Genomic DNA, 27038 nt, shown 5'->3' with positions numbered 1-27038 from the left:
GTGTTTTCATTCCTCACACACGCCTGCTGTCAGCAAACTGTTAGCCCACTGACACAGCACTCATCCAAAAGTTCAATAACACTTGATTAGCTGAAAGGCCTAAAACAACACTAACACTAAAACCAGCTCTTAAACCTCATTAAAGCCTCCTGGAACATCCACAAGAATCTGTAGTGGCTTCATCACCTGTGGAACTAAAGCAAACACCTGGACCTTCAAGAGCCTTTGAGTCGTGGCCCAGAACACCTTAAACCTCAATAACTTTTCAGACCTTCTTAAGAACCTCTGGAAAACCCTTTCCCTTCTCTGGAAGACCGCCCACAGCTCCTCAGCTTCATTAAAGCCCCCCATGAAATCTGCACAACTGTTCAGACTCTCTCAGCCACCTCTATGGATTCTTTCAAAACCTCTGAAACCTTTCCAGTAACCACATAAATGATCTTTGATTTTTTTCAAGAACACTTTAAACCCCAAGGCCTCTGATTAGCTTAATCTTTGGCTTTAAATCTCTAAGGAAATTCTACACCACTTTAAAAACCTTGACAAATTTCAGGAACTCCCCCAGGGTTTCATATAGTTCTTCATGGACCCCTGAGTTGAGCAGAACAACTCATCCCTTTCAACAAACTAAAACATCCCCAGAACATTTGAAATATCTCTACAAATATCTGGAACCTGTTAAACTTAATTAAAGATCCTTAAAATTACTTTTCACCCTCTTAAACATTTTTGAAACTTCATCAGAGCCTCTGAAACATCATTCATCTGTGGAACCTCCCAAAGCATCCACTGAATCTAGCAAAGAGCCACAAGAGTCCATCAAACCTCCTCAACAACTTGGAACCTCCTTATAACCTGTGAAACACCCATACCCAAACTGGTGAACCTCCGTAAGAACCTTTGGTGCAGCCCCAAAATATCTTAAACCTGAAATCTCCCCAGCTTCTGGAGTCTCATCAAAATCTCTGGAAGACTCTTAAGACCACTTAAAACTCCCGAAGAGCCCCTGAAATCTTTTCAAGAATCCTTTAAACCTCATTAAACCATGTGCAACAAAACCCACAGACACAAGTGAAACTCTAAACAGCCTGAGAGGAGGCAGCTCTTGCAGTGTTTGAACCACATGGAAAACCAGGATGGAGCCACAGCACCACCCTGTGGCCGCACATGCAGACTGCAGCATGATCATTTCTGATATCACACACTCTTACCTCTAGTCTAACAGTATAAAACTGTTTCTGGTCTGCTCTCTGTTTGCTCCTGTGGAAAACACCTGCTGTGACTTCACTAACTGGGGTGAGAGACTTCCAGGAAGGGTTTTGTTTTTGACCAATAGACACAAACATTCATCTGAATTGGAGCTCATAGTTGGTAGGTTGGTAGGCTGCACCAGAGGTTCTTAAGGAGGTTCACCTGTTTGTGTATGGATGTTTCACAGGTTATAAGGAGGTTCCAAGTTGTTGAGGAGGTTTGATGGACTCTTATAGGTCTTCACTAAATTCAGTAGATGCTTTGGGAGGTTAAATTATACTGCTGCTCGTGATTTTGTCCTTTCCCCTTTTAAAAAACACAGAGCCCGGCTGTTGTCTTGTGCACCAATAAATCACAACTTCAGAAACTCAGTTTTATTGCTTCCATCATTTTTTGTTCACACTCTTTACATTTTCCTTTTTTACATTTCCATAACTTTCTGTTTCCCGTCTTTGAGCATTTTGCCGTTTCTCCACACATACAAATATACTTTGTTTTCTACTTCCTCCTGTTCATCACTTCCACTTCCATTTCTTTTCCTCACAGTGTCTTTCTCTTTTATTCCAGTTATATTAGATTTATTTTACGATTAATATGGTATATCTGAACCTCTTACATTCACACAAAGAAGATTATTATGCTCCTAATCTCAGAGGCTCCACAGTAGAAACTCAGACTGCAGTGCTGTCTTCCTATTTCCTACTTTGAGAAACAAAGAACAAATCTAAGAGTTGAAACGGAGGTTCCACAGCCCATTATGGTGGAGGCTGGAACTGAAAAATGCTACAGAAAAGAAAGGAAGCAACATAGAGAAAAACTGTTGTAGAAACAAGTAAACATGGAGAGAGAGAAAGATGAAACAGGGTTATTTACAATAAATGACAAACCACATCTCTTATAAATAACAGTGTTGGTGTTGCTGGTATTAACATAAAAATGGGCCTCATAATAATAGTGTTGGGTCAAAACTTAAACTAAACACATCAACAGGCGGTTCTGTTGCTCAGCTCAGTACAACATGACCTGCACCATCGAGCTGCTTTCACTTTGCTCAGGCGACCACTGAAACAGAACAAACTCCTGCAGATCAGGGACTTTATGATCATCAACATGAGCGACTCCACAAAACCTACTAGAGTAGAATTCTCACCTTGTGATATTTGAGCTAAATCAACATTGTCATGACACGGCTGTTTACAGTGGTGGAAGTTACTACAATGATCATCTGAGGTGTGTTTTCAGACTGGGGGAGAGCTGAACCCATCTCATCCTCTTTCTCCCACAGTTACATCTGTTGATGTGTTTGCATGAAAAAAGAAACTCCCTTCCATTTAAAACAAGAGCAGTATAAGTTAGTTTCACAGAGAGGCTGGAATATTTACTCTGGCATAATCCAACCCAATCTACCGAGCTCCCATCACTGAGTAAACTCTGATTTGTTATCATTAGAATCAGAAAAAAGTTTTTTGATACTCCCCCGGAGCAGAAACAATTTTACTGTGGTATAAAGTTAAGTAAAACTTTACAATGTAACTGCTTGACATTATTATTGTTATACTACAATTATCATTTAATCAGATCTCAAGACAACAAGCTGAAGAGCACAAGTCAGCTTCTTGTGTAGAAGAAAGAGAAGACAAACATTTGAGGTTTAATGTCCATGCAATTTGGAAAACAGACAAATAAGTAGCATGATGACCACTGTCTAAAAGCAGGCACATTAACTGGAGGTGTTGCGGTGTCACTGCATCGAGCTTGTTTTCTTGAGACTGTGATTTGTCAGGAGAAAATCCATGAAGCTTCGCTACACATGTCCCCTCCAGGCTTCTGTAGTTTATACTGTAAGTGTGGCTCCCAGAGACACGTTCCTCATCAGAAAGGTACATTCAGTTAAATATGTCAGGTGGTGGGGAGTCCAGTCCAGTTTGCTGAGGCAGTGCAACATGTTGGCTGACAGCTGAAACCTGATGAGGTCTGTTGTTCAGTTCAGCTGTTCATGTGGAGTCGCGGCAAAGCATCACAAAGCCAGTTTTATTTCTGCTTTAGACCTAATCCGAGCTGCCTCTTTACATCAAGAAATTTCAACCAATCTCGGGCTCAATTCACCTTCGGCTCCTGGAGTCTCAAAAGCTTTGTCTTCCTCTTGTTCCTCCTCACATTCCCCCTCAGAGATGGCGGTCATGGGGGTGACATAGAGATGGCAGCGAGCGGCAAAACGTCGGCTGGTGAAGCAGGGAGGAGTGAGGGAGCGAGGACGCATGGAGGAGGAGGATGAGAGGAAGAAGACAGGAGAGGAGGAGGTGAAGAGGAGGTGATTCTGTGTTAGATCCCTCTGCCTCAGTGTAACAGGGAAGTTCTGAGTGCACAGAGACGTGGGGGGCAGTGGTACATCCAGTGTCAGGTGGGCATCAATGTCCTGGTACAAACCTGTGGGTGTATGCTGGGGTTGGTCTGCTGGGGGTGGCAGTGACGACACAGTAGTGGAAGCAGAGGCAGAAACTCTGCAGAGCCGCTCCACGGCTGAGATTCGAGAAGATGCATCGGACCGAGTGCCCTTCTTAAGCAGGAGAGCCTTGAAGCTCTCGCTTCTCATTGACCTTTGACTTGTGAGGGCTGCAGGCTTGGTTAGGAGGGGCAAGGGGTCAGCAGGGGCTACCGGCAGTGAGGAGGAGGAAGAAGAGGAGGAAGACATGATGCAATGTCTGTCTTCTTCTGAAGCCCTCCGTCCCAGCATTTTCTTTTTAGACCTGAGGGAGACAGACAAAGACCATACGTTCTTGCTCGGTTGTGTAACAGTACCATCTAAGGCAGTGGTTCCCAAAGTGCGAGTGGTGGCACCCTGGGGTCCCCTGGGAACAGGCCAAGGGGTTAGAGTTTATGGGTTTATTTGCCAAGGCTTCTGCAAGATTATCAATGTTAATTTATTGTGGCTTTTTATTGATGTCAGGAATGTTTTTATAAACAGAACAAAGTAGTAAGCAATAACTATCAAAATTACCTAATTAAAAGCGGCGCAATACGCAGTTACACAGCAGCTAGTGGCAGCTCGCTGCTACAGGTCGTCATGCAGGCTAAGACGCTTTCCAGCTCGGTAGCTTTTCAGGAGGAGCAAGCGATGGATTTGGCATGGAACTGGAGCTCAGAGAAAACCTGGCATACACTGAACAAAACGCTCTCGGCCCATGCTATATCACCGTGAGACGCAGAGGGCACCTGAGGAGGCTGGTCTGAGATTATGAATCTGAACCACCGACAGAACTAAAACCAGACCCCACACTACCTGAATAACAGCTTAATAGACAGGCTGGCTGCTCAAAGGTGACAGGTCTGTAGCATTAAATGAGCTGTAGCGCCAAACATCACAACCGATTGTAGTTACAGACCTGCACGCTGTGCTCTCACACCATCAGCAAACTCACATTAAAATGCCTGCAAACTTTTCTTGTTCCATCGTCCTTGTGCACCTTAAAGACATTTTGAAGAAAGTGAAAAAATAATGTTCACAGCTGAAGTTTAAACATTTGTCTATAAATCTGCACAACAACTGTTGTGGCTGAGAACGAGCCTGTAATATTTAACAGCAATACAGATAGAATATTTACAGGTTGCACACTGATCTGAGGTCTGTCAAGTCTGGTCAAACTTCCCTTGAGCAAGGTGCTCTGTCCCATCCTGCCGCCATTTGCCAAAACAAAATTTCAAGGTAAGGTAAGGAAGCGTCCGGTGATGAGAAGGAAAACAAGAAGCACAACATCAGAGTAGTTGGGGAACAAGGAGGAAATAACTTCATAACAGGGCAACAGAGGGATTTATTAGCTGGGGAAGAAAGAACAGATGGTTTCAAGTCAGGGAACAGGGATACCACATGGCTCAGTTTACAGGACATGAAATAAATATGCCCACTAGATATGGAAGGGGGAAATCTAAGGGATCAAGGAAGGAACTTGGTGGGCATTGCTCTGCCCAGGATCAGGAACCAAACTCCATCTATTGCCCCTACAGTGACCATCACAGCTTTACCTGCACACGAGCCCTGCCTGCCAGGTGCATTCACGCTGTGCCCTCCCATAGTGCACTGCTCCACAGAGGCAGAGGGAGGAATCAAGCAGACACATGAGAGCATGGTCAATGGGCTGGTATGGTGGTGGTGTGCTGTGTGTCTGAGTGGCGCTACCTGTGGATGACAGCGAACAGGTCCTCTGTGGTTCGTGGTTGACCAGAAACAAACATCTGATCCGCTGAAACACCGAGGAACACATCATCTGGACAGAGCAACAAAGAAGCACTTGAGTTAATAGTAGACACAGAGTATCACTGCTCTAACAGCTGACAGGGCCAGTGCACCGTGTGCACTGTTAGTAATCACTCTCTACTGTCAGGCAGCCTTACGTCTGATTGGCAACGCTTCCTGTTCTGGCAGGATGGATTGCAGTGAACCCAGCTTACTGCCTGGAGCTGCTTTGCTCTCCTGTGCCTCTTGACCCCTCCTTTCTTCCTCGTTTTCCTGTATAAGGCGGTGAGGAAGCGACAGCTTCCCCTGCAGGCTCCCAGTGGACACTGTGCTGCAGAGGGAGCTCCTGCTGTGATGGTTCAGAGCGCAGGAGCTTTCAGAGTCACTTGACTCTTCATCACACACTTCTGTCATCATCCTCACTTTCTCTGTTGGCATTATTCTGTCTTTCACCACATCACGTTCATCTCCAGATGAGGAGGAGGATGATGATGACAATGATGTTGATGAAGAGGGGGAGAGCTCCATTTTTGGTGACATCATTAGCAGCTGCCTGCCCACCCTCCTCTTCCTCCTCTTCTTTGCCCTGTCTTTCTTCTTTGTGAAAGACGACATCATCATCACTGTCGTATTCATCCCTCTTTGTTCCACCCTTTCCTTCTCATCTTCCTCTTCATCTTCAGCCAGCGATGACCTCATCATTCTCTTTTGAAATATTCTCTCATCATCTGCACTCGTCCTCAGGATCTCAGCACGATGCCAGTCTGTTCGTCCAGTTTGGGTGGAGGTAGCTCCGCTGGCTCCTGACTTCCCTAAGGTGCTACAGGTCCCCTGGGTCCCTGTAGTGCTCTGAGTCTGTGAAGCACCAGTGCTCTCCAGAGTGCCATAGGTCCCAGAGGTGCCTCTGGCTTCCTCCCCTGGGTTTTTGGGAGCAGACCGTGGTGTAGTTGTTCTGGGTGAGGTCACTGAGAGATCAGTCTTACTGTGTAAATTTGGTGGCTTCTGCATCTTAGGGGAGCTGCTGGGTGAGTGTGTGGTGACATCAACAGGTGTGCTTACTGAGTGTGGAGGTGAAGTTGTGTGGGTCAGTGACTGGTCAGGAGTGGTTGTTTCTCCACTGGTGCAGGCCAAGTGCTTTAGTGAAGGTGCATGTTGTGTGTGCAAAGGTGTGCAGCCGGGATGAGCAGGTGGTGCTGTGATTTGTCCCCGTCTGGCCTCGGGGGACACCAAGATACACAGATCAGGCTTCTTTGGTGGGACTGGCTTCTCTGGGGAGCGCAGTTTCCCCTGGCCACGTGGCTTAAAGATGCTATTACTCTGATTTGCATCAGTGTCTGCTGTGGAATCTCCACCAGCTGCTCTGTGACTCCACTTTTCTGAACTATTCTTGTCATCGGTGTCCACTTCATCTTTGCTCTCAGACAGCATTCTCTTGCTTTCTCTGTGAGACCCTCGGTTTGTTCCAGACAGGGTCCAGTATGAAGTATCTTTGTGCCCAGCATCCTCAGTGTTCCACTGTTTCTCTGCAGACTCCGTTGGCACAGTGTCTGTTAACACTGTATCACGGGCCTGTTGATGTTGTGAGGAAGAAAGTTTGATGATTTTGCTGATGTGATTTTTATCAGTACCGTAAGATGTCTTCTCCCAGTGACTACCAGGACTGGAATGTCCACTGTTTGCCAGCACAGCATACATGGCTCTCTCTTTCCTCTCTTGTTCAGTGGCCCCCTGAGACCCAGGGCTTCTTTGATTAGCTGGGTTACGAACAATATCTGGTGGGCTCTGAAGGCTAGCATGAGTGGACTCATTGTTTGGTGTCCTCATCATAGTTTGTGTTAGGTTACAGGAATCATGATCTAATTTGAGTCCAGGCTGCTTTGCATCAGCTCTGGCTAGGTCATGAGAGCCTGTAGCTTCACTGCTACTAAGACTAGAGACAGCACTGTGTGACCCAGGTCCAGCTAGTTTACCATCAGTGCTGGTCATCCCATCAAACCTAGCATTGGCCACAGCACAGTCTGGACAAGCTTCTTTGCTTGGCAGATGATGGCTAGTGTTAGCATGGTTAGCACTAGCTGACAGCATGCCAGCTTGGTTGTTAAGTGTAGCATCAGCAGATGCAGCAGTCACTAGACCAGTGCTAGTGAGCTGCCCTTCCTGCTTCTTGACAGAGCGAAGTTTGACGCCCTGTAATGCCTGGGCAGTGACCAGAGGGTGGGGGGGTGTTGCCAGTTTAGCACAGTGTTTTTGGCACTTGCCAAGGGTTGATGGAGGGGGAGTGGGAGAGGATGTGGAGAGGGGAGGAAGAGTAGGAGGTGGCAGTGGGGGAGGAAGTTCAGCGAGTGATGATTCTGGGAGTTCTGAAGGGGGAGGAAGAGGAGATGATGAGGGAGGAGGGAAGTTAGTTGATGATGACATGGTGGACTCCAGAGCATGATGACAGGACTGCCTGATGGCATATGAGTAAGGGGGAGGAGGAGGCCGAGATGAGGGAGGTAGAGGAGGAGGAGTCGGGAGGGATGAAGATGGGAGAAGAGGCGGGGGTGAAGGAGGAAGGGGAGGAGCAGGGAGAAGAGGATGCTCTGATGAGGTGCAGGAGGAGAGGGAAGAGGTGGAGGAGAATGAGGATGAGCGGGAGGAGAGGAGCGACGACTTCCTCTCTGGTACTGGTGGCTTTGGCCTCCCTTTGCCCCGAGACTTTGTCTGGGGCAAGGAGGAGACAGGAGGGGACAAGGGAAGGGAGTGTGAAGAGGAAGAAGGGGAGGTCAGGGGGAGAGAAAAGGCTCCAGGGGAGGAGGGGCTGAGGGGGGAAGACACTGGAGTGCCAGGAGTGGGAGTGTTAGACTGGCTGGGGTAGCCACCGGGGGGGGGAGCGGACTGAGACTACACCCCTCCTCCTCTAAGCCTGGAGATCCAGGTGTGGAGACGTGGGCATGAGAGTGGCTGGAGCTTAGGGAGAGGTGCTCAGAGGAAGGAGAGTCACCGGGGGCTGCTGCCTGGCCATCAGGGCTTAAGGGTTCAAACGTTGCTATTGTTCCACAGTTAAACCCATTCTGGTGTGTTTTGGTGTTGCTCTGGGGCACCCAGGGGTCATGGAAGGTGTAAGGAGACAAGGTGGGTGTCTGCTGCGTGGTACGCTTCAGGCGGGGACTGGAGGAGGAGCGGGAAGGTTTGGTACGTCCCGGTCGGCGTCTCAGAGAGTCAGAGCGCAGTGGAGGAAGGGGCGGGCGCTTGGACTTGCGGAGGGAGATGCTGCGGGTGACCGTGCGACATTGCTATCAGTGGAGGCAGGGGAAGATCGGCCGGAGGACGGCAGGGGGTCACAGCTCCAACCTTCACCAGAAGCACACCTTGTCTCTTGGGTCATGCTGCTCCAGTCGCCCCTGGTCTGGCTGCTGTGAACACTGGAGTTGGGAGAGCCGGGCTGGCAGCTGTAAGAGCCACCACTGTTTGAACACTGAGCATTGTGCTGGGTGGCAGCTTGGTCATCCAGGACCTGGTTGCAAAACTCTGAGTCTGTGATCGAGGAAGAGGAGAGGTAGTGGGACGAGGAGGTGGAAGTGTGATGCAGGGCAGCCTCATTCAGAGACTTATCATTGGGGTAGGACCACTCTGACCGGAGGACACAGCTGGGGGAGCCGGGGAGGGAGGAGGTGACAGGGGAGGAAGACAAGAAAGAGGAGGAGGAGAAAGGAGACAGGGGAGTGACTCTGGCAGTGGGGTCAAAGGGCAGTAGGGGCTGGAAGTCGCTGGGGAAACCCTGTAGATCTTGTGACTGGAGAAGAAAACAGGAAGAACAAACAGAAAAAGAATCTTAATTTTGTTTTTGTTTTTTTGTTATATTTGACAAAATTTCTCCTAAACTGTGCCCTGTGGGAGGCACTGTAGCAGCTGGCCTCCGAGTTCACAGAGGAGCTGATTGCCAAATGATGGAGGCTGTGTACCTCCAAAGAGGACGAGCAGAAACGTGGAGAGGAGGTGAGGGAGGCCATGAGGCTGGCCATCCCTCCTTCTTTTGGGGATCGAATCCTCCTCACTGTGGTCTGCCCCTCCTTTCTGATTTCTGCCCTATCCTTCACCTCCACCTCTTCTTCTGTGGTGTTTTGCTGGTGGGCGTAGGTGCAGGAGGATGACACAGGTTGATCCACAGTGGAGAACTGGCCGGGAAGAACTGAAGAAACCAAAGGCGAGTCTGAAGAGACAGAAGAAGAGAAAAGAAGAAATACTTTGTAAAATAAAAAGCGTTAAGAGACACAGATTGATTGAAGGAGGGTTGGAATAGGTGGAGCTTATACCTGGCTTCTGGCTGACACCATCAGGTATCCCCGTAACTTTATTGTGGCGGCTTAGGTTACAAGGTCGCCAGGATAACGAGTCGGCATTGGAAGCCATTCTGCGAAAATTGGCCTGCCGATCAAAACTCTCACCTTAAATGTGCAGATGCATGAAAACACAACAAACACAGCAAAGACATGAGAAAGTGTTTAGGTAGTGGATTTGCCAGTTTAAATGTCCTGAGTCCAGTTACACCATCAGAGTCCCATGTCTGAGTCGAGTTTCGAGTCAAGTATTAAGCCCAAGTGTTTCAAGTCAAATCCCAAGTATGAGTCAAGTCTCTAAGTGAATCCTGAGCTCCATTTAGGTCCCAACTTAAGATGCTGAATCAAATATACAACATGAATCAAGTTCATATCAAGTTTCAGGTTTAAGATGAATCTCAAGTCCAGGTCAAGTCTCAGGTGGGAGCTGAGTCCCGACTCAAATTTTCAGAATAAGCAAAATCTCAAGTCAAAACCAAATCTGAAGTCTGAGTAGTCTTTTGATCCCAGTCTAAAATGAAGGTGAATTCTGAATCAAATCCCAAGTTTGAGTCGAGTCTCAAATCCATGTCATGTTGCAAGTGCAAGTTTGGTCTTGAGTTTAAGTCACGTATTATGTTTGTCCCAAGTCAAATTTAAGACCCCAGTCCAAGTCAAATCCCAAACCTGAGCAGAGCTTTAAATCCAGGTCAGGACTCTGAGTTGAATGTGAGTCTGAGTCAAGGCCTCACTCAGAGTGAGGACCCAGATGAATCTGAAACCAGAGTCAAATCTCAGGTTTAAGTCTCACTTGAGTCTGATCTTTACCAGAACCTGGATGTGGGCCCAGTCCCCTACCTGTTACATTGATAGGGACTATATTGGTGCCCACTGTCTCAGCCTGTTGCCTCATCCTTTCCTCCGGTGTTGGAAGCCGGGAGGTCGGCTCCATCTCCGCACCAACTGCTGGCTCATAAGCGGGGGCGAAACCATCCCAGCAGGAGGTGAAGTTTATGGGGTTCAGGATAAGTGGGGTCAGAGGTCGTGTGTTGTTCAAGACAAACCTCTCCTCTTCCCCTGATGAGGCTGATGACTGAGCACACACAGAAAAACAAGCTGTAACTCACACTTTGGTTTCACTTTTCTGAGTGTGATTTAAAGTGGAAGAGTCGAGTTAAACCCTACTAGAGTCAGACTTCACCTGAAAAAGTCAAGTTTAACTCTGGTACAGTCTAGTCAGTTGTCAGTTATGTTTAAGTAAATTCAGGTTTAAGTAATTTTAGAAGCCTGATGTAGAGACAAGGTTAAACCTAGTTGTCTGTTATCTATATGAATGTAACACCAGTAGATTCGGACTCAGCTTGCAGTAGTCTGGTTTAGGAGTCTGGAGAATCTAGGTTGATTTGTTGTCAACTAAAAAATGTAGTTAAATTTTTTAGAATCTGGTTTTAAGTGATTAAACACAACCCTAACAGGCTCCATCAGATGCCAGTGGGGTTTAAGATGGAATCAAACAAGATCAGTCTATTGTGGGATTTATCCTAAACTGTCAAACTAAACTAGGATTAAACTAAACTGGGATTATTCTCTAATAGGTTTAACACTACCATGTCAAAGCAGAATGTAATGGGGTTAAATTAACAGTCTAGTCTAGTTTAGCCTGAAGGAATCTAGTGTACCGTCTCTAGTTCATCGTAGTCTAGCCTAGTGTGCTTTAGTCACATTTACCTTTCTCCTCCAAAGTGAAAACTTGAAACAAACTGAAAAGCAAGACTGAGAGAGAAAGTCCAAGAATCTGGACCTCTGATAAAAGGACATGAGGGACAGACAACACGGACGAGAGACAGAAAACGTGGATGAAAGAAAAGTATGTCAGTGTCCATGAGAAAGGAGAAAGTAAACGGGATACAAAGAACTGTGTTAGTAGCTGACTTTGACCAGCAGGTGGCAGTAAAATAAAATAACTCTCCAGAGCTGCAGGGAACAGGTGAGGCCTCAGAGCAAGATCCAGACGAGCCAGTCATCATCTACACAATATACACTTCTAAAGGCTCTCACTGTTTGGTGTCCATTAGAAATAAACCTAAACAAATCTGCTTACATACACTATAGAAAAAAGAACCTGCCTGAGAATCCTCAGGCTTTGTTTAGTACCACGGGGACTCAGAGATCACGCTCTGTGGGTTCACTGGAAACAGGAGCTGATCAGAGCTAATTCGGCTTCTTTTTATGGTGACAATTTACCAACATGAACAAAGGGGGCAAAAAATAAAACAGAACTCTGAGTGTAGCCCACAGCCACCTCTAACTGAATCCACAGCTCATGATTATGGCTCTGACTCTGCTGCAGCCTGTTCAGCCTTATTAATATTCATGAGTCAATACCATCTCTGTACCAATAATATCATGTGTGTGTGGCTCTGTGTGTGTCACTAACCAAATTCTGGCTTTTATTCTTCCACCCTATATGTGTGCTGGCCTCTGATTGGTTGAGGCCAGAAGCGGATGGAGAGGAGGCGGGGCTCGGCTGGTGGCGGTGAGAGCTGGCGGGTCCATGCTGAGTCAGCCCGTTACACGCTACACACACACACACACACACACACACACACATTAAAACATGTATGAGAGAGAAGAGAAGCAAGTTAAGACACTGATGTACATATACTGTAGCCAGTAATCAATAAGTTATCAGTCAATAATCTGATTATTTTGGGCAAAAGCTACCACAATGCAGGAAAACAATTATGTTAAACTACAGCTGAAGCTGAAATGCATGACAGCGGAAGCTTGGTCCTTTGCCTGTGGGTGAGGGTGGGGGTGACATGTGGCACTGCAGCTGCAGTGATGCAGCAGCACGTGTGTGTGCTGCAGTTCAACCTCTGCGGCGTTCTGCAGTCTGCTCTCAGCACTCACCAGTTACATGTACTGATTAGATGGGCTGGATCAGGAGCAAAACCCACCAAAATAAGTGTTTGTGTGAAGTTTCCAATGTGTTGCATTTTGTACACCAGCAGTAGTGGCAGTAGCCTGAGGCTGTTATGTGGCTTTTCATCATAAATCTAATGGGTTTCTGATGCAGTACACCTACTACAGTACTGAACCATTTCTGTTTCACTTATTGCATGGAGCAAAGTTTGTTCAAACTACTGTGGTCATGTACTTTTTAACAGAATAAAGCAAATAAAACATTACATTTGACAACCTTATAATTGACAGATCCCTAACATCAACATGTGAACCAAGGTAGAATTGACTTGTGTACTCTAAAAGCAAAGTATTACACAGTGGTGGAAGACGTACTCAGATCTTCAACCTAAGTAAAAGTACCATTATCAGAGTGTAGAAATACTGCTACAATGTGAACATCACTAATGTTGCAGTTACTTTAACTACTGTGTGACAACCTTGGACGCAGGCGTGTCACTAACTAAATATAACCAGATGTCTTTAACTTAAAAATGGAGGTGACAAAAGTATAGCTGCACATCTTCTTTTCTTATTTAGGTTTTCCATCCATAAAATAAAATTGACTTCAGCAAACCCTCATTTAAATTTAGACAAGAGTTGTTTCTTATAGTTATGGACAGATCTGTTTTTTTTTTTTTGATAGATGAGCTAAAAGCTGAACTGTTTAAAAACTACTGATTCAAATGGCTGCTGTGTCCAAACTGTTCCACAAAACCAGTCACATGAAAGAAAAACAATTATTGTTTTTGACCTCTGACCTTGCAGGTCATCAGCACTGCGCTGCCTTTTTCCAGGGATGAAGAACAGGCCCGGTGGGGGCGTCTGGGTAGTGTAGTGCACAGACCACTTGCTGTCCCCGTCCCCTGTAGCAGAAAAGAAGACAGAGGGCAGAACTCAGGGTTAAGTGTGTGACTGGTTTCTGTGTTTCATCTTGTTCCACCAGATCCATTCACACACACAGTGAGGAACATCGGCGATCAGCAGTGCTGCACTCAGCACTCCTCAAGGTCACCTCTAAGAGACCATGCCAGAGGGCTTTTATTGTGAAGGAGCAGCAGACTGATTAGCTGTGGTATTCAGTGGACAGATGTGAAGATAAAAGGCTCGGTTTCCTGCAGCTTCTGATCTCAAACATCAGAGCTGCAAACCCAACTTACAATACAACACAAGTCATTGTGTGATCATGCAATTATACACAACTGCACAATGCAAACCACTTCACACCATGTCTCACTTCTGTGGCGTAAATCAGAGACACAAGGTCTTTTCAATTATTGAAAAATGATCTGATTTTAAGTGAAAATTTAATCTGTATGGTTCATTTGTTTAGGACGTGTTTTATGTTTTCAGTTTGTGCTCCAGAGCCCAGGACTCCACAAAAACACACAGCCCTATTAAATTAAAATCAGAAAACAAAAACATGTAATCTAAAGGAAACATATGAAATATGATGGGTCTGAGGAAGATAGAACTGATAGAATGAGAGACTCACAGTGGTAGAAGAAGTATTCTTAGTTCAGTAAATACTACAGTGTAAAAATACTTACAAGTCCTGAAGAAAACACACAAGTATTACCAGCAAAAGGTATTTTAAGTATCCAAAGTACTCATTTTTCAGAAAGGCCCCTTTCAGCGTATTGAATCATGCAGTCCTGAAAATGGATTTTGAAATCTTAAGTACACAAATTCTTATGTTATAGAACAAGATAAACACACAGTACTACATTTTCAGGACATGAAGTACCATTGTCACTGCTGAGCTTTAATAAATTCCAACAGAGCTTCAGCCACGTAACTGAAAACACCTGTGAGGGCTTTTAACCCATCATATTTTACATGATGATTATATGTTTAATATGTAAAAATAACTAAAAACTAAACTTCTCAGAAAAATATAACAGCAGAATGTACAGTATTTCCCAATAAAATGTAGTAAAGCAGAAGTATAAACATTTTTTTAATGGATTTAAAAAAAACCAGCCTTAAACAGGTTCCCAAAGTCCTTGAACTTTTTCAATGCAACCTTGAGAAATGCTACAGATGCAATTTGTTCAGGGTTGCTGAACAATATCGCTGATATCAAAAGGTCCTTGAGAAGCACCAGAGATCCTTCAAGGGGCTCAAATGGACTTTGAGGAGGTTGCAGGGAGGAGGAGTCATTGAACAGGCTCCTGGACATTACAAGCTGGTTTCATGCATTTTTTTAAAGTACCAGAGATACAAATGATCCTTGAGGAGGTCCCTGGTAATCCTTGGGGGGCTTTCAGAAGTTCTTAAGGAAGCTCAAATGATCTTCAAGGAGATCCCCAGGGTCCCCGAGGAGGGTCTAGGATTCCTCAACCTGGGTTCATGCATCTTTCAGAAGTACCACACACACAAATGAGGCAAAGTCCCAGCAGCCATTGGAGAGATTTCTGGAGTCCCTGAGGAGGTGCTGGGGTCCTAGGGGACATCCCCAGGGTCCTACAAGGGATTCTAGGAGTGGTTCAGCTGGTTCTATCTTTTCTTAAGTGGGACCCAAACCCCAAATAGTCCATAACAAGCTCCTTGAGAAGGTCCTTGAGAGAGTTCCTGTGGTCCTTGTGAAGCCTCCAGGGATCTCTGAGGAGGTTCCAGTAGTCTTTAAAGAAGATCTGATGTTTGAGGTGGTTCCAGAGCTCCTTGAAGAGGTGCAGGAAGCCCTCGAGGAAGCTCAAAAGGTCCTTGATGAAGTTCCAGGCGTTCATGATTCAGGTATTGTTGCTATGGTTACCTGCAGTTTCACACACATTGAGCTCTGCTTTAGAGCAGATGTTAAACTGCTGACCTGAACTATGTTTATTCTTTAAGCCAATCAGAAGGCAGGATTTATTACCACTCTCTCTCTCCATACACACAAGTGATGCTCTCTCGCCCATCTGTCAAGCCCCAGTCCATCATCGACACAAGACGCTTCACGCACACTCCCTGTATCCAAAAATGAACACACACTCACCTGTGGTCTTACTGAGATATCTGAGGACGGACTTGATCGCTGCTCCGATCAGAACCATAACGACGCCACACACATGCGCCTGAGGCTGCAGCAGATAGAGTGAGCGCTGGCAAGCAGCAGCAGCACTGATGCAGCTGCAACGCCACTCTCCTCCCACTTCTCTCTCTCCAGCCTACATTCTCCTTCTACATCACTCGTCCCCACTCTATCTTTCTTTCTTTCAGAAAGCTTTGGCAGAAAGCCAGTGTGTGCGTCCTGCATGTGTGTCACCAGGTGATGAAGGTTACCCACAGATACTGCATTAACACACACACACTCACAAAACCTGGTGCTTTGTAGATGAATGGACATGAAGAAAGAGAATTGAAAGTGTGTTTTTTTTTTAGATGTGAGGATTCCTCATCTTTTATTCTCTGTGTTCGCCGCCCTCACCATGTTTCCCTCTGCTCCTTTTCAAAGTGAGGACATTTCAGCCTGTCACCACCTTCATCCAACAGCTGGTGAAGGACCAGGATGAAGGGTGAGGACAGAATTATTCTCAACCAATGCACAACAAGGTGTCCTGCTATGGACACATACAGTATAATAAAATAATGGACACAGTGATTTTTTCATCTTCGGTGTTGTTTCCTCTACCTGACCAAAAAAATAAAAGTCAGCTGTGTTTAAACAATTCATGTTTTAGTCAGTTTAGTGTCACTATTCAATTAACTAGTGAAGGGATCAACCAGTCAGGCAGAGCTCTACTACATGACCTGTAGCAAATCCCACCACAGTACTAGATTCAGGATCTATTTTCACATGTAATTTATTTTGTCCCTCTTTCTTTCTGACTGTGCCAACAGTTTGATCAAACCTGAGATGGAAGACGTAATTTAACAGTATTAGCCATTATTAGCCTGTGAGCATGGCCCGAGGCCTGGCAGCATCCACCACTGTGCTCCAGACTGAAATATCTTAGCAACTATTAGTTGGACTGTGATGACATTTCAGATATTTTGGACAAACTGTGATAACATTGGTGAATCTGACTTTTCACCACACTTTGGTTTGCGTCCAAATAACTGCAAAACTAATGACATTCCTGTCTCTGCTGTACTTAGTGTTGTGCTAATTAGCATATGTAAGCATTCCAACATGCTAAACTAAGTTGGTGAACATGATAAACATTACAGATGACCAAGATCTGTATGTTAGCATTATTTTTAAGAGCATGTTAGCATGTAGCTCAAAGCACAGTGTGGCTGCAGACTGGCATGAAGGAGACATGTTAAAGCTAAACTACATTCCAGTTTACTCTGTGAGGTCTTCATATTTCAGCTGATATTAAACTTTAGTGGTTTGTATTCCCAAATAAAAAATGGCAACATACTGTATTTTGGAATTATTTTTCAAAGGGTTTCTGAGCAAATTTCCCAACCCTAAAGGGCTGAATTTCAGTTGCTGCTAGATGAGGAGCATGTGGATTATTTGGCGTAAAAATGCCCTGAAGTTTTTTCTAATTACTTGTGCTTTGTTAATGTGTACAAGTTGCTTATGTGCAGTGTTTGCACATACACACATGATACACATGAACAGATACTACATCAACATTATCTGCAAATTGTGCGCCTGTTCTGTGGTGTTATTTTCATTTGTTGATATTTGTAAACAACTCAAACGGTAAACAGAATGGTGATGGAGGAGAGGATCGCCTTCACCATCAGTCACAATTGGGGACAGCACCAGTCTGTAAGTGTGCCAGCTATGTGGGCCACTGGAGCAGCTAATTACCTCTGTCTTTGTGCCTGACAGCATGTCCCTCGTCTGTCTGTCTCCACTTCACTGTTTTTAATTAGATTAATTAATTAGACAGCAAGTAGGACACACTGTCATTATGTCACAGTGTGTATATATAGTCCAAACATGTCCAACCCTGAACTCTGAGCAAATTCAAGTCTAGTTCTTCTGTTGTTCGGTCAGAAACGTAACTGGATCAAAATCAAACCCGTCCAGACTGATACATCCTCCCCCACTTTATGGAACCAATGAAAAAATGCAAAGTGATGAGGGGTAACATAAACGTATGGATCCAGGTGTGGGCTAGTGGGACTGCAAGGCTGACATGCAGACGGAGGCAGCAACAGGTGGCAGCTGTTACACATTAAAGCCTGTTCATCTGTTATTACAGGAATCAGCCATTAGCCTAGCGTCTGGAGCTGCAGCTAATCCCTGCTGTCGCACATAGACGCACTCACAGAGGAGATCAAACACATGGGGGAGCTAATTAAGTGAGAACACAGGGAGCTGGTGTATGTGTGTCTGTGTGTTTTGGTTTGCTTGTTATGTAAGAGTAATATCTAACTGGAGCTGTGATACATTATTGATCAGACAGCGTGGGAGAGATATTATTAGGGTTTACATCATCAGCAGAGATCTGCAGACAGTTAGTTTACTGATTCCAGGATTCTGGAATTAATATTCTGATTTAAAGATGATGGACCTGAACACAATAAGAACTTGACCAAACAGGGGCAAACCGGGCTAACAGACATTTTCACAGAAAACATCTGTGACATAATTACATTATCATGTCATGTTAACCATTATTAACACCTGTGCTTTTTCTGCTGTGACATATCAAAACGTCTGCCACAAAAAGGTTTACTAGAGTGATTCTGGACCAAGGGTGGCCAATTCCAGTCCTCGAGGGCCGCTGTCCTGCTTGTTTTGTAACTATCCCGGCCTGACCTGCTGCTGATTACCTGGCTCAGGTGTGTTCAGTCAGTCAGAAGCTGGAAGATACCATCTTAGATGAAAGTGGAGTGAGGAAAGATAAAGTGAATTGATAATGTCCAGCGGCCCTCGAGGACTGGAATTGGCCACCCCTGTTCTGGACCATTCAACAGTGACAAACCAGGCAAGTTGGAGTCATTAGGGGACTCAGATGAGACAGAGAAGAGTAGAATAAACATTCAAGATAATATGTGGTCAAATCGGGCTAACTGAGATCAATAAAATCAAACAAATCCAAAGATGTGGCCATTCAGGAACACACAGAGCCAAACCAGATGAGCTGAAACTATTTAGTGCCAAACGTTCAGAGCTGGGAACATTCAGGACTCAACAGAATAAAATGCAGCAATGCGGTCGATGTACCGGTCTGTCGTGGTGAAGAAGGAGCTGAGCTGTAAGGCGAAGCTCTCAATTTACTGGTCGATCTACGTTCCAACTCTCACCTATGGTCATGAGTTTTGGGTCATGGCTGAAAGGGCAAGATCTCGGATACAGGCGGCCGAAATGAGCTTCCTCCGCAGGGTGGCTGGGTGCACCCTTAGATATAGGGTGAGGAGCTCGGTCACCTGGGAGGAGCTCAGAGTAGAACCGCTGCTCCTCCACATCGAGAGGAGCCAGCTGAGGTGGCTCAGCTGGAGGAAGTGTCTGGAGAGAGGGAAGTCTGGGCATCTTTGCTTAGACTGCTGCGGTCCTGCAAGGGCTGCTCAGGTTGTCCAGAGCCACCCAAACTAGGTAAGACTAATTAAGACAAAACAGAGGTGGTAGGTGGGGCCATTCACGACCAAACAATGGCAAACTGGGTTGGTGTATTTAAGACTAAACAAAGCCAGCTCTGATTTAATCTGAATGCAAGAAATCCAAGTAGGTTATCTGAGAAAATGTAGGACCACACAAAGCCAAAGGCAAGTAAGACAAAAGAGAGTGAAAACAGGACTAAACCGAGTCAAACAAGGCTATCTAGAACCATGTAGGTTCAAACTGGGCCAGACAAAGAAGCTGACCCAGAAGTGCCAAAATGGAACCAGTTAGGGCTATTTGCTCTGAGTGAGGTTAGCTGCGATCAGTGGGACAAAACTGAGCCAAATCAGGCTAAGTGAGATGGCTCCAGGTCCAAGAGATCCTACCCAGGTTAGCTGAGGCCATTCTGAATAAAGTGGGCCAAAGAGCACCAGCTGGTAACACTGAGGACCAAACAGAACCAAGTTACGCTAAAGGGGACCATTCAGGACCAGACAGAGTTGTACCATGGTGGTAATTGTACAAGTGATTTAAGTTCTAGAAACAGTACTTTATGAAAACAATTCACACAACCAAATACTCAGAATTCCCGGCAGTACCTCTTTGTAAAAGGGGTGTGGTCTGTGTGGCCTCCAGCCTAGAGCTCCTCTCTTGGTAGTGTCTAAAACAGAAGAAGCTGGTCCTGCACCTTTTGCTGGGCTGGTAACAGTACTGTGGCAGCACCTCCGGTTTCCTGAGAGGGGGCCGGACACTGAGAGGTGGGGGGACAGGCAGGTTGTAGTTGGGGTGGGGCTCCAGGGTGAGGGGGAATGAACTTGTTCTGCACAGCTGTGTAAGGACGGGGCAGGCCGAGCGCTGCACTTGATAGGGTGAGCATAGTGGGTGGGGTTTCCCATGAGCCTCTGGAGCAAGGAATCGTTTCTCCTGAGCCTCTGGGGCAAAGGAAGGGTGGACATGGGGTCGTGGTGTCAGGTGGTGGGGACGGTACCAGGGGTTGTTGCCTGGATACTGAAGGTGAGGTAGGAGGGGCTTCTTGTCACCTGAGGGCGACCCCAGCCTGTGGAGGCCATTATGGTGCTGGTGGATTTTGGCACTGAGCAGGCGACGACGCAGACTGCCTTCTGTTTTTGGCTGGAGGACGGCCATCTTGCGTGGAAGAAGCTCATCTCGCTCTTCATCAGGACCCGTGTTCCAGCAGTGTGACGCCACACCAGGCCCCGCCCCCTCACCACCCAGACACTCCACGTATGAAATCATCTTGTTCTGTGATGATTGGCTGTTTGATGACAGGCTCCGGATTCAGGACAGATTCCAGACGACAACCATTAGCAAAACTACACCTTTTCACAATAAAAGCCCAAGAGAATTTTCAATTTTTCATCAAAAACACCTCTTGTGTCTGTTTATCTGTCCAAGTTGAACACAACTTCACAATAAATATCTAAACAGCATTCAGTCCTTCCAGGAAATGGCTTCCCTCAAAAATAAAATAAAAAATCCCTCAAATTATTAAATGTTTTACTGTAAAGGAACAATATTTAGTAAGTCCTTCAAAGTAAAAGCCCAAAGGGTTTTATTTTATGTCTTATGAATAAAAAAAATGTACTAGTGTATATTTGTGTTTTTCAACACTACAAATGTCTAGTAAACACCTTTGAATACAGCTAATAAATAAATCCTTAAATATCAGTTTTTCCATAATAAAAACCCTGAACAGAAACCAAGTCGCAGATGTTCCAGCGTAAAACATCTAAACTTGTGCTATGCTTCACAAAAAGCCTCCAGTGGTCAGAGAAAATAAACACCCCATATTTTTGTAGCTTTCACAATAAAAGCATGACCATTTATCAAGTCATCACAGTAGAAGCTCAAAATTTCCAAAATGTTTTAGGTCCATCATAAAAGAATCAAACATCTTCAGAACAAAAACCTTTCAAAATGTCCATCATTCACAATGAAAGCTCAAACAGATTTAACAGTAAAAGAGCTTTTAGTTTGGCATAAAAACTTCATAAAAGCTTCAGAACGTGGAAGTGTCCGAGGTCAAACTTGTAGCATCTCCATGTCTTCTCATTCCTTCACAATACAACCCTCAGACCTCAAAACCCCAAACCCCAGACCTCTCCCAGCCCCCACAAGTCCAAAAACATCACCAGTAAACCTGAGCTTTCTTCATGAGTGCGTTGTTCTGCTTCGTCTTCGCTCTGCACATCTAATCTGCTAACAGGGATTATCCAGGTCTGCAGATGGCCTGTGAGGGTCAGGTACTTACTGGGCAACTCTATATTTGGATCACAGAATCAGACAACACAAGTTCAGTGTTGAACAACTCTAACCACAAAGATCCACACAACTTCCACTGTTTAGTTAAAATTCACCTGCACAATTACAGAAAGGTACGATCAAAATATGTTACAGGGTGTGTGCTTGTGAATTCAGGCTTAAAAAGGAGCCCATCAACAGCTCCTAAAAAATGACAGTCGTATGTTTTTCAAACCAAGGCGGGAGAGGGAAGAGTTTTTTCTTTTTCAGTTCATTAATCTAATGACGGATCACGGGTTCAGTGTGCAGTGGATCACGCTGTGGTCACCTGACCGAGAGGCAAGAGCAGCCCAGTTAATCTTCAGTTGCTCTATCATCTGTCACGTCTCCCCTGATACTTTTATTTGCATTTTTGACATGAACATCATTGTTGCTGGAGTTCTGCTCAGAGAGGTTCTGTCACTGATGGATGCTCTGAGACAGAAAGAAAGCTTCAATTAATCAGTTAAATATTTCTAACAACTGTAATAATAAACTTTGTTCCTGCAGCTGTCGACTCCATCTCAAAGGAACTCATTAGTCACACTAATAATCGCCCATCTCTGAAGCAGGTTATTGTGCTGCCAATACTGCAGAAGCAGCAGGAGCAGCTGTGCTCTGGAAGCTGAATGGGATGTTTCAGCCTGCCTCGACAGGCCAGCAGTCATCACTGACCAACACACATGCAACAGTGAGACGCAGTAGTATGAGTAGCAGTTACCATAGTAACAGTTGCAGAAAACACAAAAGAGAGCTGCAGCTGTAATCTGGAGAAGACTGTATTCAACACTCTGCCTCCATCACTCTCCCCTCTCTCTGCTCAAGATAAAGGTCGGTCCACCCCCTCACTGGCAGACGCCCCCTCCCCACACTTCAACAGGAAAGGTTAGAGAGATAACAGTGTGTGCTAAGACAGTGCTGACAGCTCGCAAACCAAACAACCTGCATCTGAACACACACAGCTGGTGTGGTCTCCAGAGGCTCAGCGCCAACTCACACAATCACTCATATTTACAGCACATTTGCAAGCACTCTCTGTTTCCTGCAGCATTTCCACAAACTTCTTCACTGAATGCTTCTCCATGCATTTTCTAGCTCTCTCTACCCCCTCACCTTTTAAACAGAGCATGTTGTCCTCGCTCACCGACGTTGCACAGTGTGTGCGTGAGTGAATCTCTGCTAACAAAGAGTGAAAGAAAGTTCAAGCACAGATTTCTCCCTCTCTCTCCCTGTGCCTCCCCTCCCTTGTTCTACCACAGTAAAAGCCCCCTCCCTCCTCTCTCTCCTCTCTCAAACCAATGCTCGCTCGACACTAACTTTGTGTCTTCCCCCCATCCCTCTGTCTCTCACTCTTGGCAGACTAACAGCTGACCTCTAACCGTTAACATTTTGATCCAATTCTGGTGCTAATGTTCAACGTAAACATCATGTCTGTTGATGCTTATTAGGCTGTAATGTGTTTATTGTTGGCCAAAGCCCATATTTAAACAAAATTAATAGTCTAAAGCTGTTATCATCCCAGTGACACTGAAAGCTCAGTGCACTGCACCTTAAGAAAACACATGCAAATAGACTAAACACAAACAAATGAAGAACAGTATATTGTAGCCTAAATAAATAAAATTAAAATAAGTAAATAAAATTATAATAATAATGATCAATTTAAACAATAAGAATACAAGTGCTGGGCAGAACAAACAGGCTGACCCTGTGTCCATGTTTAGAATCTATTCATAGAGTAGATGTAACGTTTGTCCTGGCGGTGGCGCTAGATGCAACAGAGCACAGGAGAAACATTCTTCTTTTGCTGACCTTTAAATATTAGTTAAAAAGAAAAATATGTTTTGAACTGCAGGCATGAATTCATCCTGCAAGACAAAGGCGATACAGTACATGAGGAAAGTGTGAAAATATGTGTGGGAGCATTTTGATAAAAATCTTGAGATTATTTCTGTGAACCTATTAAAAATAAAAAAGCCTCCTTATCACTGTCTGTTTTAGTCATATCAAGTTGTGTTACAGCTGCTGAGCAACAATGAAAGTTAGGAAGCAGGAGGAAAAGGTACAATTATAGAAAAATGCTGATATTTGTCTTGTGTTGAGTTGCTAAGCAAAGACCTCAAGTACTAACTAACTTTATGCTTTTTCATTTACTTTCTGTGTGTGTGTGTGTGTGTGTTTCAACACAACTGTGTTTCAGACTGGATCAAAGTCGTGGACCAACCAAATGACAGCTAGCATGGCTAAAACCCTGTGTAGTAGATAAAGACTGTACTGAATCACCCATCAGTGAACATGAATGGTTTTGTTGGAGGTTTTTAATTAGACCGCTGAGAACAACCGTCACTCAGCAACCAAACCAAACAAAGCATCTCCCTCACACACTCACATCTAGGTGAAAGATGACGTCATACTGAAGTGGGTGATAGGTGTAGTCTTCTCCTCCTCCTCAGCAGGTATTTGCTTCTCCAGATAGAAATAGCTTCATTAATTACTTTTACTCTCTATAGATACATACAGAGAGAGAGAGAGAGAGAGAGAGAGAAAGAGAGAAACCAAGCTACTCAGGAGCACATACAACATCTATAAAAATATGCTCCATCTTTAATGTTGTGTAAGGCTGTTAAATAAGATAGCACAGAATCTGTAGTTCTCCACACCCAGTAATCACAGCAGGAAACAAACCAATCAGCAGTTTTAAAATCTCTTAACTATTAAATAAAATCAAATTAATGTTGGAGCATTTTAGTTATATTTGGTCATTTATTTTTAGTATTATTAATGTTGTAGGTGCATTTATTTCTAATGCATACAGTTTATTTGATCAGTCTTGCATCTATAAAATATTACAACTAAGAATATTCATGGTGCTGAGGCAGGATTCTAATCTCACGATAATTGTGCTAGGGCGAGAGCGTGATTAAAAGCCATCATTATGATTGGTCAGTCAACAGACGGCTAGAGCGAGCCGATTGGTCGTTTTATGTGTAAACACGGAAATGAGCATCAACCTCTCAGCAAGGGAAAGCAGCGCTGTGGGTTCGGTCCAAACACGGAACTTTTAATGCCCTAAAATTATTGTCCCGAGTGAATTTCTCATCAGGTCAGATTGCGGAGTTTTATTGCATATAAACACAGCCAGCGGTAGGGGCAGGTGGGTCACAGGACTATTGTCTTTTTAAGCGCATTAGCTTGGGGGTTAGCCGGTTAGCTGCGGACCGTTGTTCCACTGATTTGCAGCCAGGCTGATTCCCGTTATTACGAGTTATAAACCCGGAATAACGTGTGAAACTTGCAGAAGAGACACATCTATGTTCTGATTGAGTTATATTGTTTCCATTATCAACATTTGGTTGGAAAATATGCCTAAATATAAATAAAATCTGGTTACAGTAAAAATAAAATCCAGGTGTTATAATGTATTCTTCATTCCAATTATTTTTGTACAGTTAACCATTTCATTCTAATCATGATATGTGAAATGCGAAAATTGTGAAAAATTCTCATCAGTTTCCAGTTATTATTATAAAACAAAGCAAAGCATCAAGTCCTAAAATTTGAGAAACTAAAACCAGCAGATGTGGAAAAACACGACTAAAACCATTATAGAAATAGTTGCAGATTCAGGTTTTGACAGTGGTCTAATTAATGAAATGTTGCATCTCTTCCTCTCTCTCTGTAATGTAGCAGCCTCCACAGTGGCCATACAGTTTATTAAACACGAACTGAACATTCTCACCTTCATGGAGGAGGATTTTTCCAGGACTACTAAACTGTATTAGTTTTATCTAGGAGAACCTAATAGAATGACCACTGAGTGTATAGGATACTTGTTATAGTGTTGTTTTTAGGTTTTGGTGGTGAGCTCAATAAGTTTCCCACTTATGGGGACAATAAAGTTGTTTTCTATTGTGTTCATTCAGTATGAAAATGATCAGTAGTTGTAGCTATTGTCATCTGATTCTCTCGGCATTTTAATCTGGTCGTTTTTCACATTTTACTTTGTGTTTCTTGTCTGTATTCGTCTCTGTCCAGCCTCTGTAAGAGCAGCAATGTCTGTCATCATACAGACTCGCAATGAGGTGGGTGGTGGTGTTGCAGCCCACCTCCAGTGTCCCCACTGTGGTCATTTGTCCAAGAGCCATGCCCAACAGCTGTCCCACATGGCGGCCACTCACCCAGCCTGCCTGGACGACACGGCGGTGGGTCACCTTGGCAACATCCTGATATATCAGAGCACCGCCCGGCTGTTCCACTGCTCCAGCTGCTTCTACACTTGCCGAGACTTCACTAAGCTGTATACGCACATCATCTCCAAACACTGCATGGATGAGAGGGAGGGCGGAGTAGAGGGAGGAGATGATGGGAGTGATGGGGGAGAGAAGGAAAAGATGGGAGAGGAGGGGGAGGAGGAGCAGAAGGAGAAGAGAGGGAAGGACAACCTTAAAAGAAAGAGGACCAGTGAGGCTGAGGAGGAAGAAGGGGAGGGACACGATGAAGAATGTGAGTCCCAGAGGGAGGTGAAACCAGATGAAGAAGGAGAGGAGAGCGGTCTGATGCCAGACGGCGCTGGTTACCGCTGCCTGATCTGTGGCTGGAAGAACAAGCTGAAAGCTCTGGGCGTCAACCACGTGGTGCGGAAACATGACATCCCAAAACCGTACGCCACCCAGGCCATCAGACGAGACGCCGGCATGCCCAAACAGATGCAGAGCAGTGGGCCGGAGGAGGAGGAGCTGGAAGGGCTGAGTGGAGAGCTGCTGAAGGAGGAGATGGAGGCTACGGCCAAGGTGATCCGCTTCATCTCCAACCGCTTCGTCTGTCTGATCTGTGGCTGGAAGACCAAACTCAAAGGTACTGACGCTACTGATGGAGCTCAGTGCCTCCACTTCCATGAGTTTCCCCTCCAACACAGGGGTCCTTTAGGAATCAGACTTGACTCAAACCTCTCAGACAGTCTTGACTCTTTGGGCTCAGGGTATTTTTCAGTTTTTTACACTTTACAGACTGAGTAGTTGATTAATTGATAATTGATGTCAAAAATATTAGTTAGCTGCTAAAACATTTGCAAACTTTAAGAACTGAAATTGAGTCATGTAAAAATCTTTATCCTGGAAAAACACACGTCTGTTTCCACTGTGCCTCTAACACATGAACCCACAAACACACAAAGCTGAAAATAGACCTGGCCTGTGGGTGAAGCCGAGTGCTGACCCCTCTAGCATGTCTCCTCAGTCAGCACCAGCTGTGGGTTAAACCTCTACCTGTGTGTGGTTGCAGGCTTTGCCATCAGTCATGTGGTGCGCAGCCACAACGTGGAGCGTCCCTACAGCTGCAAAGACTGCAAACACACCTTCTTCCTGCCCAGCCGATTACAGCAGCACATCAGAGAGGCTCACCGGCCCGGACGCTACGCCTGCCCCTTCTGCTGCTTCAGGTCACACTTCCTGGGAGGTTTCAGGAGGCACTGTAGCCGCTGCAACGTCCGGGAGGACGTGGGGGT

General features: G+C 45.1%; 2 protein-coding genes across 2 annotated transcripts in view; one reads left to right on the top strand and one right to left on the bottom strand.

Annotated features, from left to right (window-relative positions):
- Positions 1 to 1637: 1637 nt before the first annotated feature.
- Positions 1638 to 15822, bottom strand: LOC109955699 (NHS-like protein 1). Its single transcript, XM_020592115.1, has 11 exons — positions 15722 to 15822; positions 13506 to 13610; positions 12218 to 12357; positions 10639 to 10873; positions 9778 to 9909; positions 9427 to 9674; positions 8746 to 9257; positions 8372 to 8632; positions 5641 to 8282; positions 5426 to 5513; positions 1638 to 3998 (listed from the first exon to the last, which is right to left on the bottom strand). The coding sequence occupies exons 1-11, from the start codon at positions 15777 to 15779 to the stop codon at positions 3323 to 3325; spliced, it is 5097 nt and encodes a 1698-aa protein (XP_020447771.1). The 5' UTR covers positions 15780 to 15822; the 3' UTR covers positions 1638 to 3322.
- An 8708-nt stretch (positions 15823 to 24530) lies between these two features.
- LOC109955698 (chromosome alignment-maintaining phosphoprotein 1) overlaps positions 24531 to 27038 on the top strand; it is a 7048-nt gene continuing 4540 nt past the window's right edge. Inside the window, exons 1-3 of the mRNA XM_020592114.1 lie at positions 24531 to 24689; positions 25571 to 26389; positions 26816 to 27036. Of these exons, the coding sequence (XP_020447770.1) occupies positions 25588 to 26389; positions 26816 to 27036 (1023 nt within the window). The 5' untranslated portion in view covers positions 24531 to 24689; positions 25571 to 25587. The remainder of the gene's footprint in view (positions 24690 to 25570; positions 26390 to 26815; positions 27037 to 27038) is intronic.

This window comes from Monopterus albus, unplaced genomic scaffold, assembly GCF_001952655.1.
Source record: "Monopterus albus unplaced genomic scaffold, M_albus_1.0 scaffold16.1, whole genome shotgun sequence".
Taxonomy (NCBI): Eukaryota; Metazoa; Chordata; class Actinopteri; order Synbranchiformes; family Synbranchidae; genus Monopterus; species Monopterus albus.
Note: the sequence above shows the minus strand (reverse complement) of the source record. Positions and strands in the feature narration are given on the sequence as shown.

Excerpts from the sequence above, each read along its gene's own strand:
- LOC109955699 (XM_020592115.1), bottom strand. The coding sequence starts at position 15,779 with ATGGTTCTGATCGGAGCAGCGATCAAGTCCGTCCTCAGATATCTCAGT. Across the intron at positions 10,874-12,217 it reads AGAATAAAAGCCAGAATTTG|TCATCAGCCTCATCAGGGGA; the intron begins GTTAGTGACACA and ends GTGTGTGCTCAG. Across the intron at positions 5,514-5,640 it reads GGAAGCGTTGCCAATCAGAC|ATGATGTGTTCCTCGGTGTT; the intron begins GTAAGGCTGCCT and ends TGCTCTGTCCAG.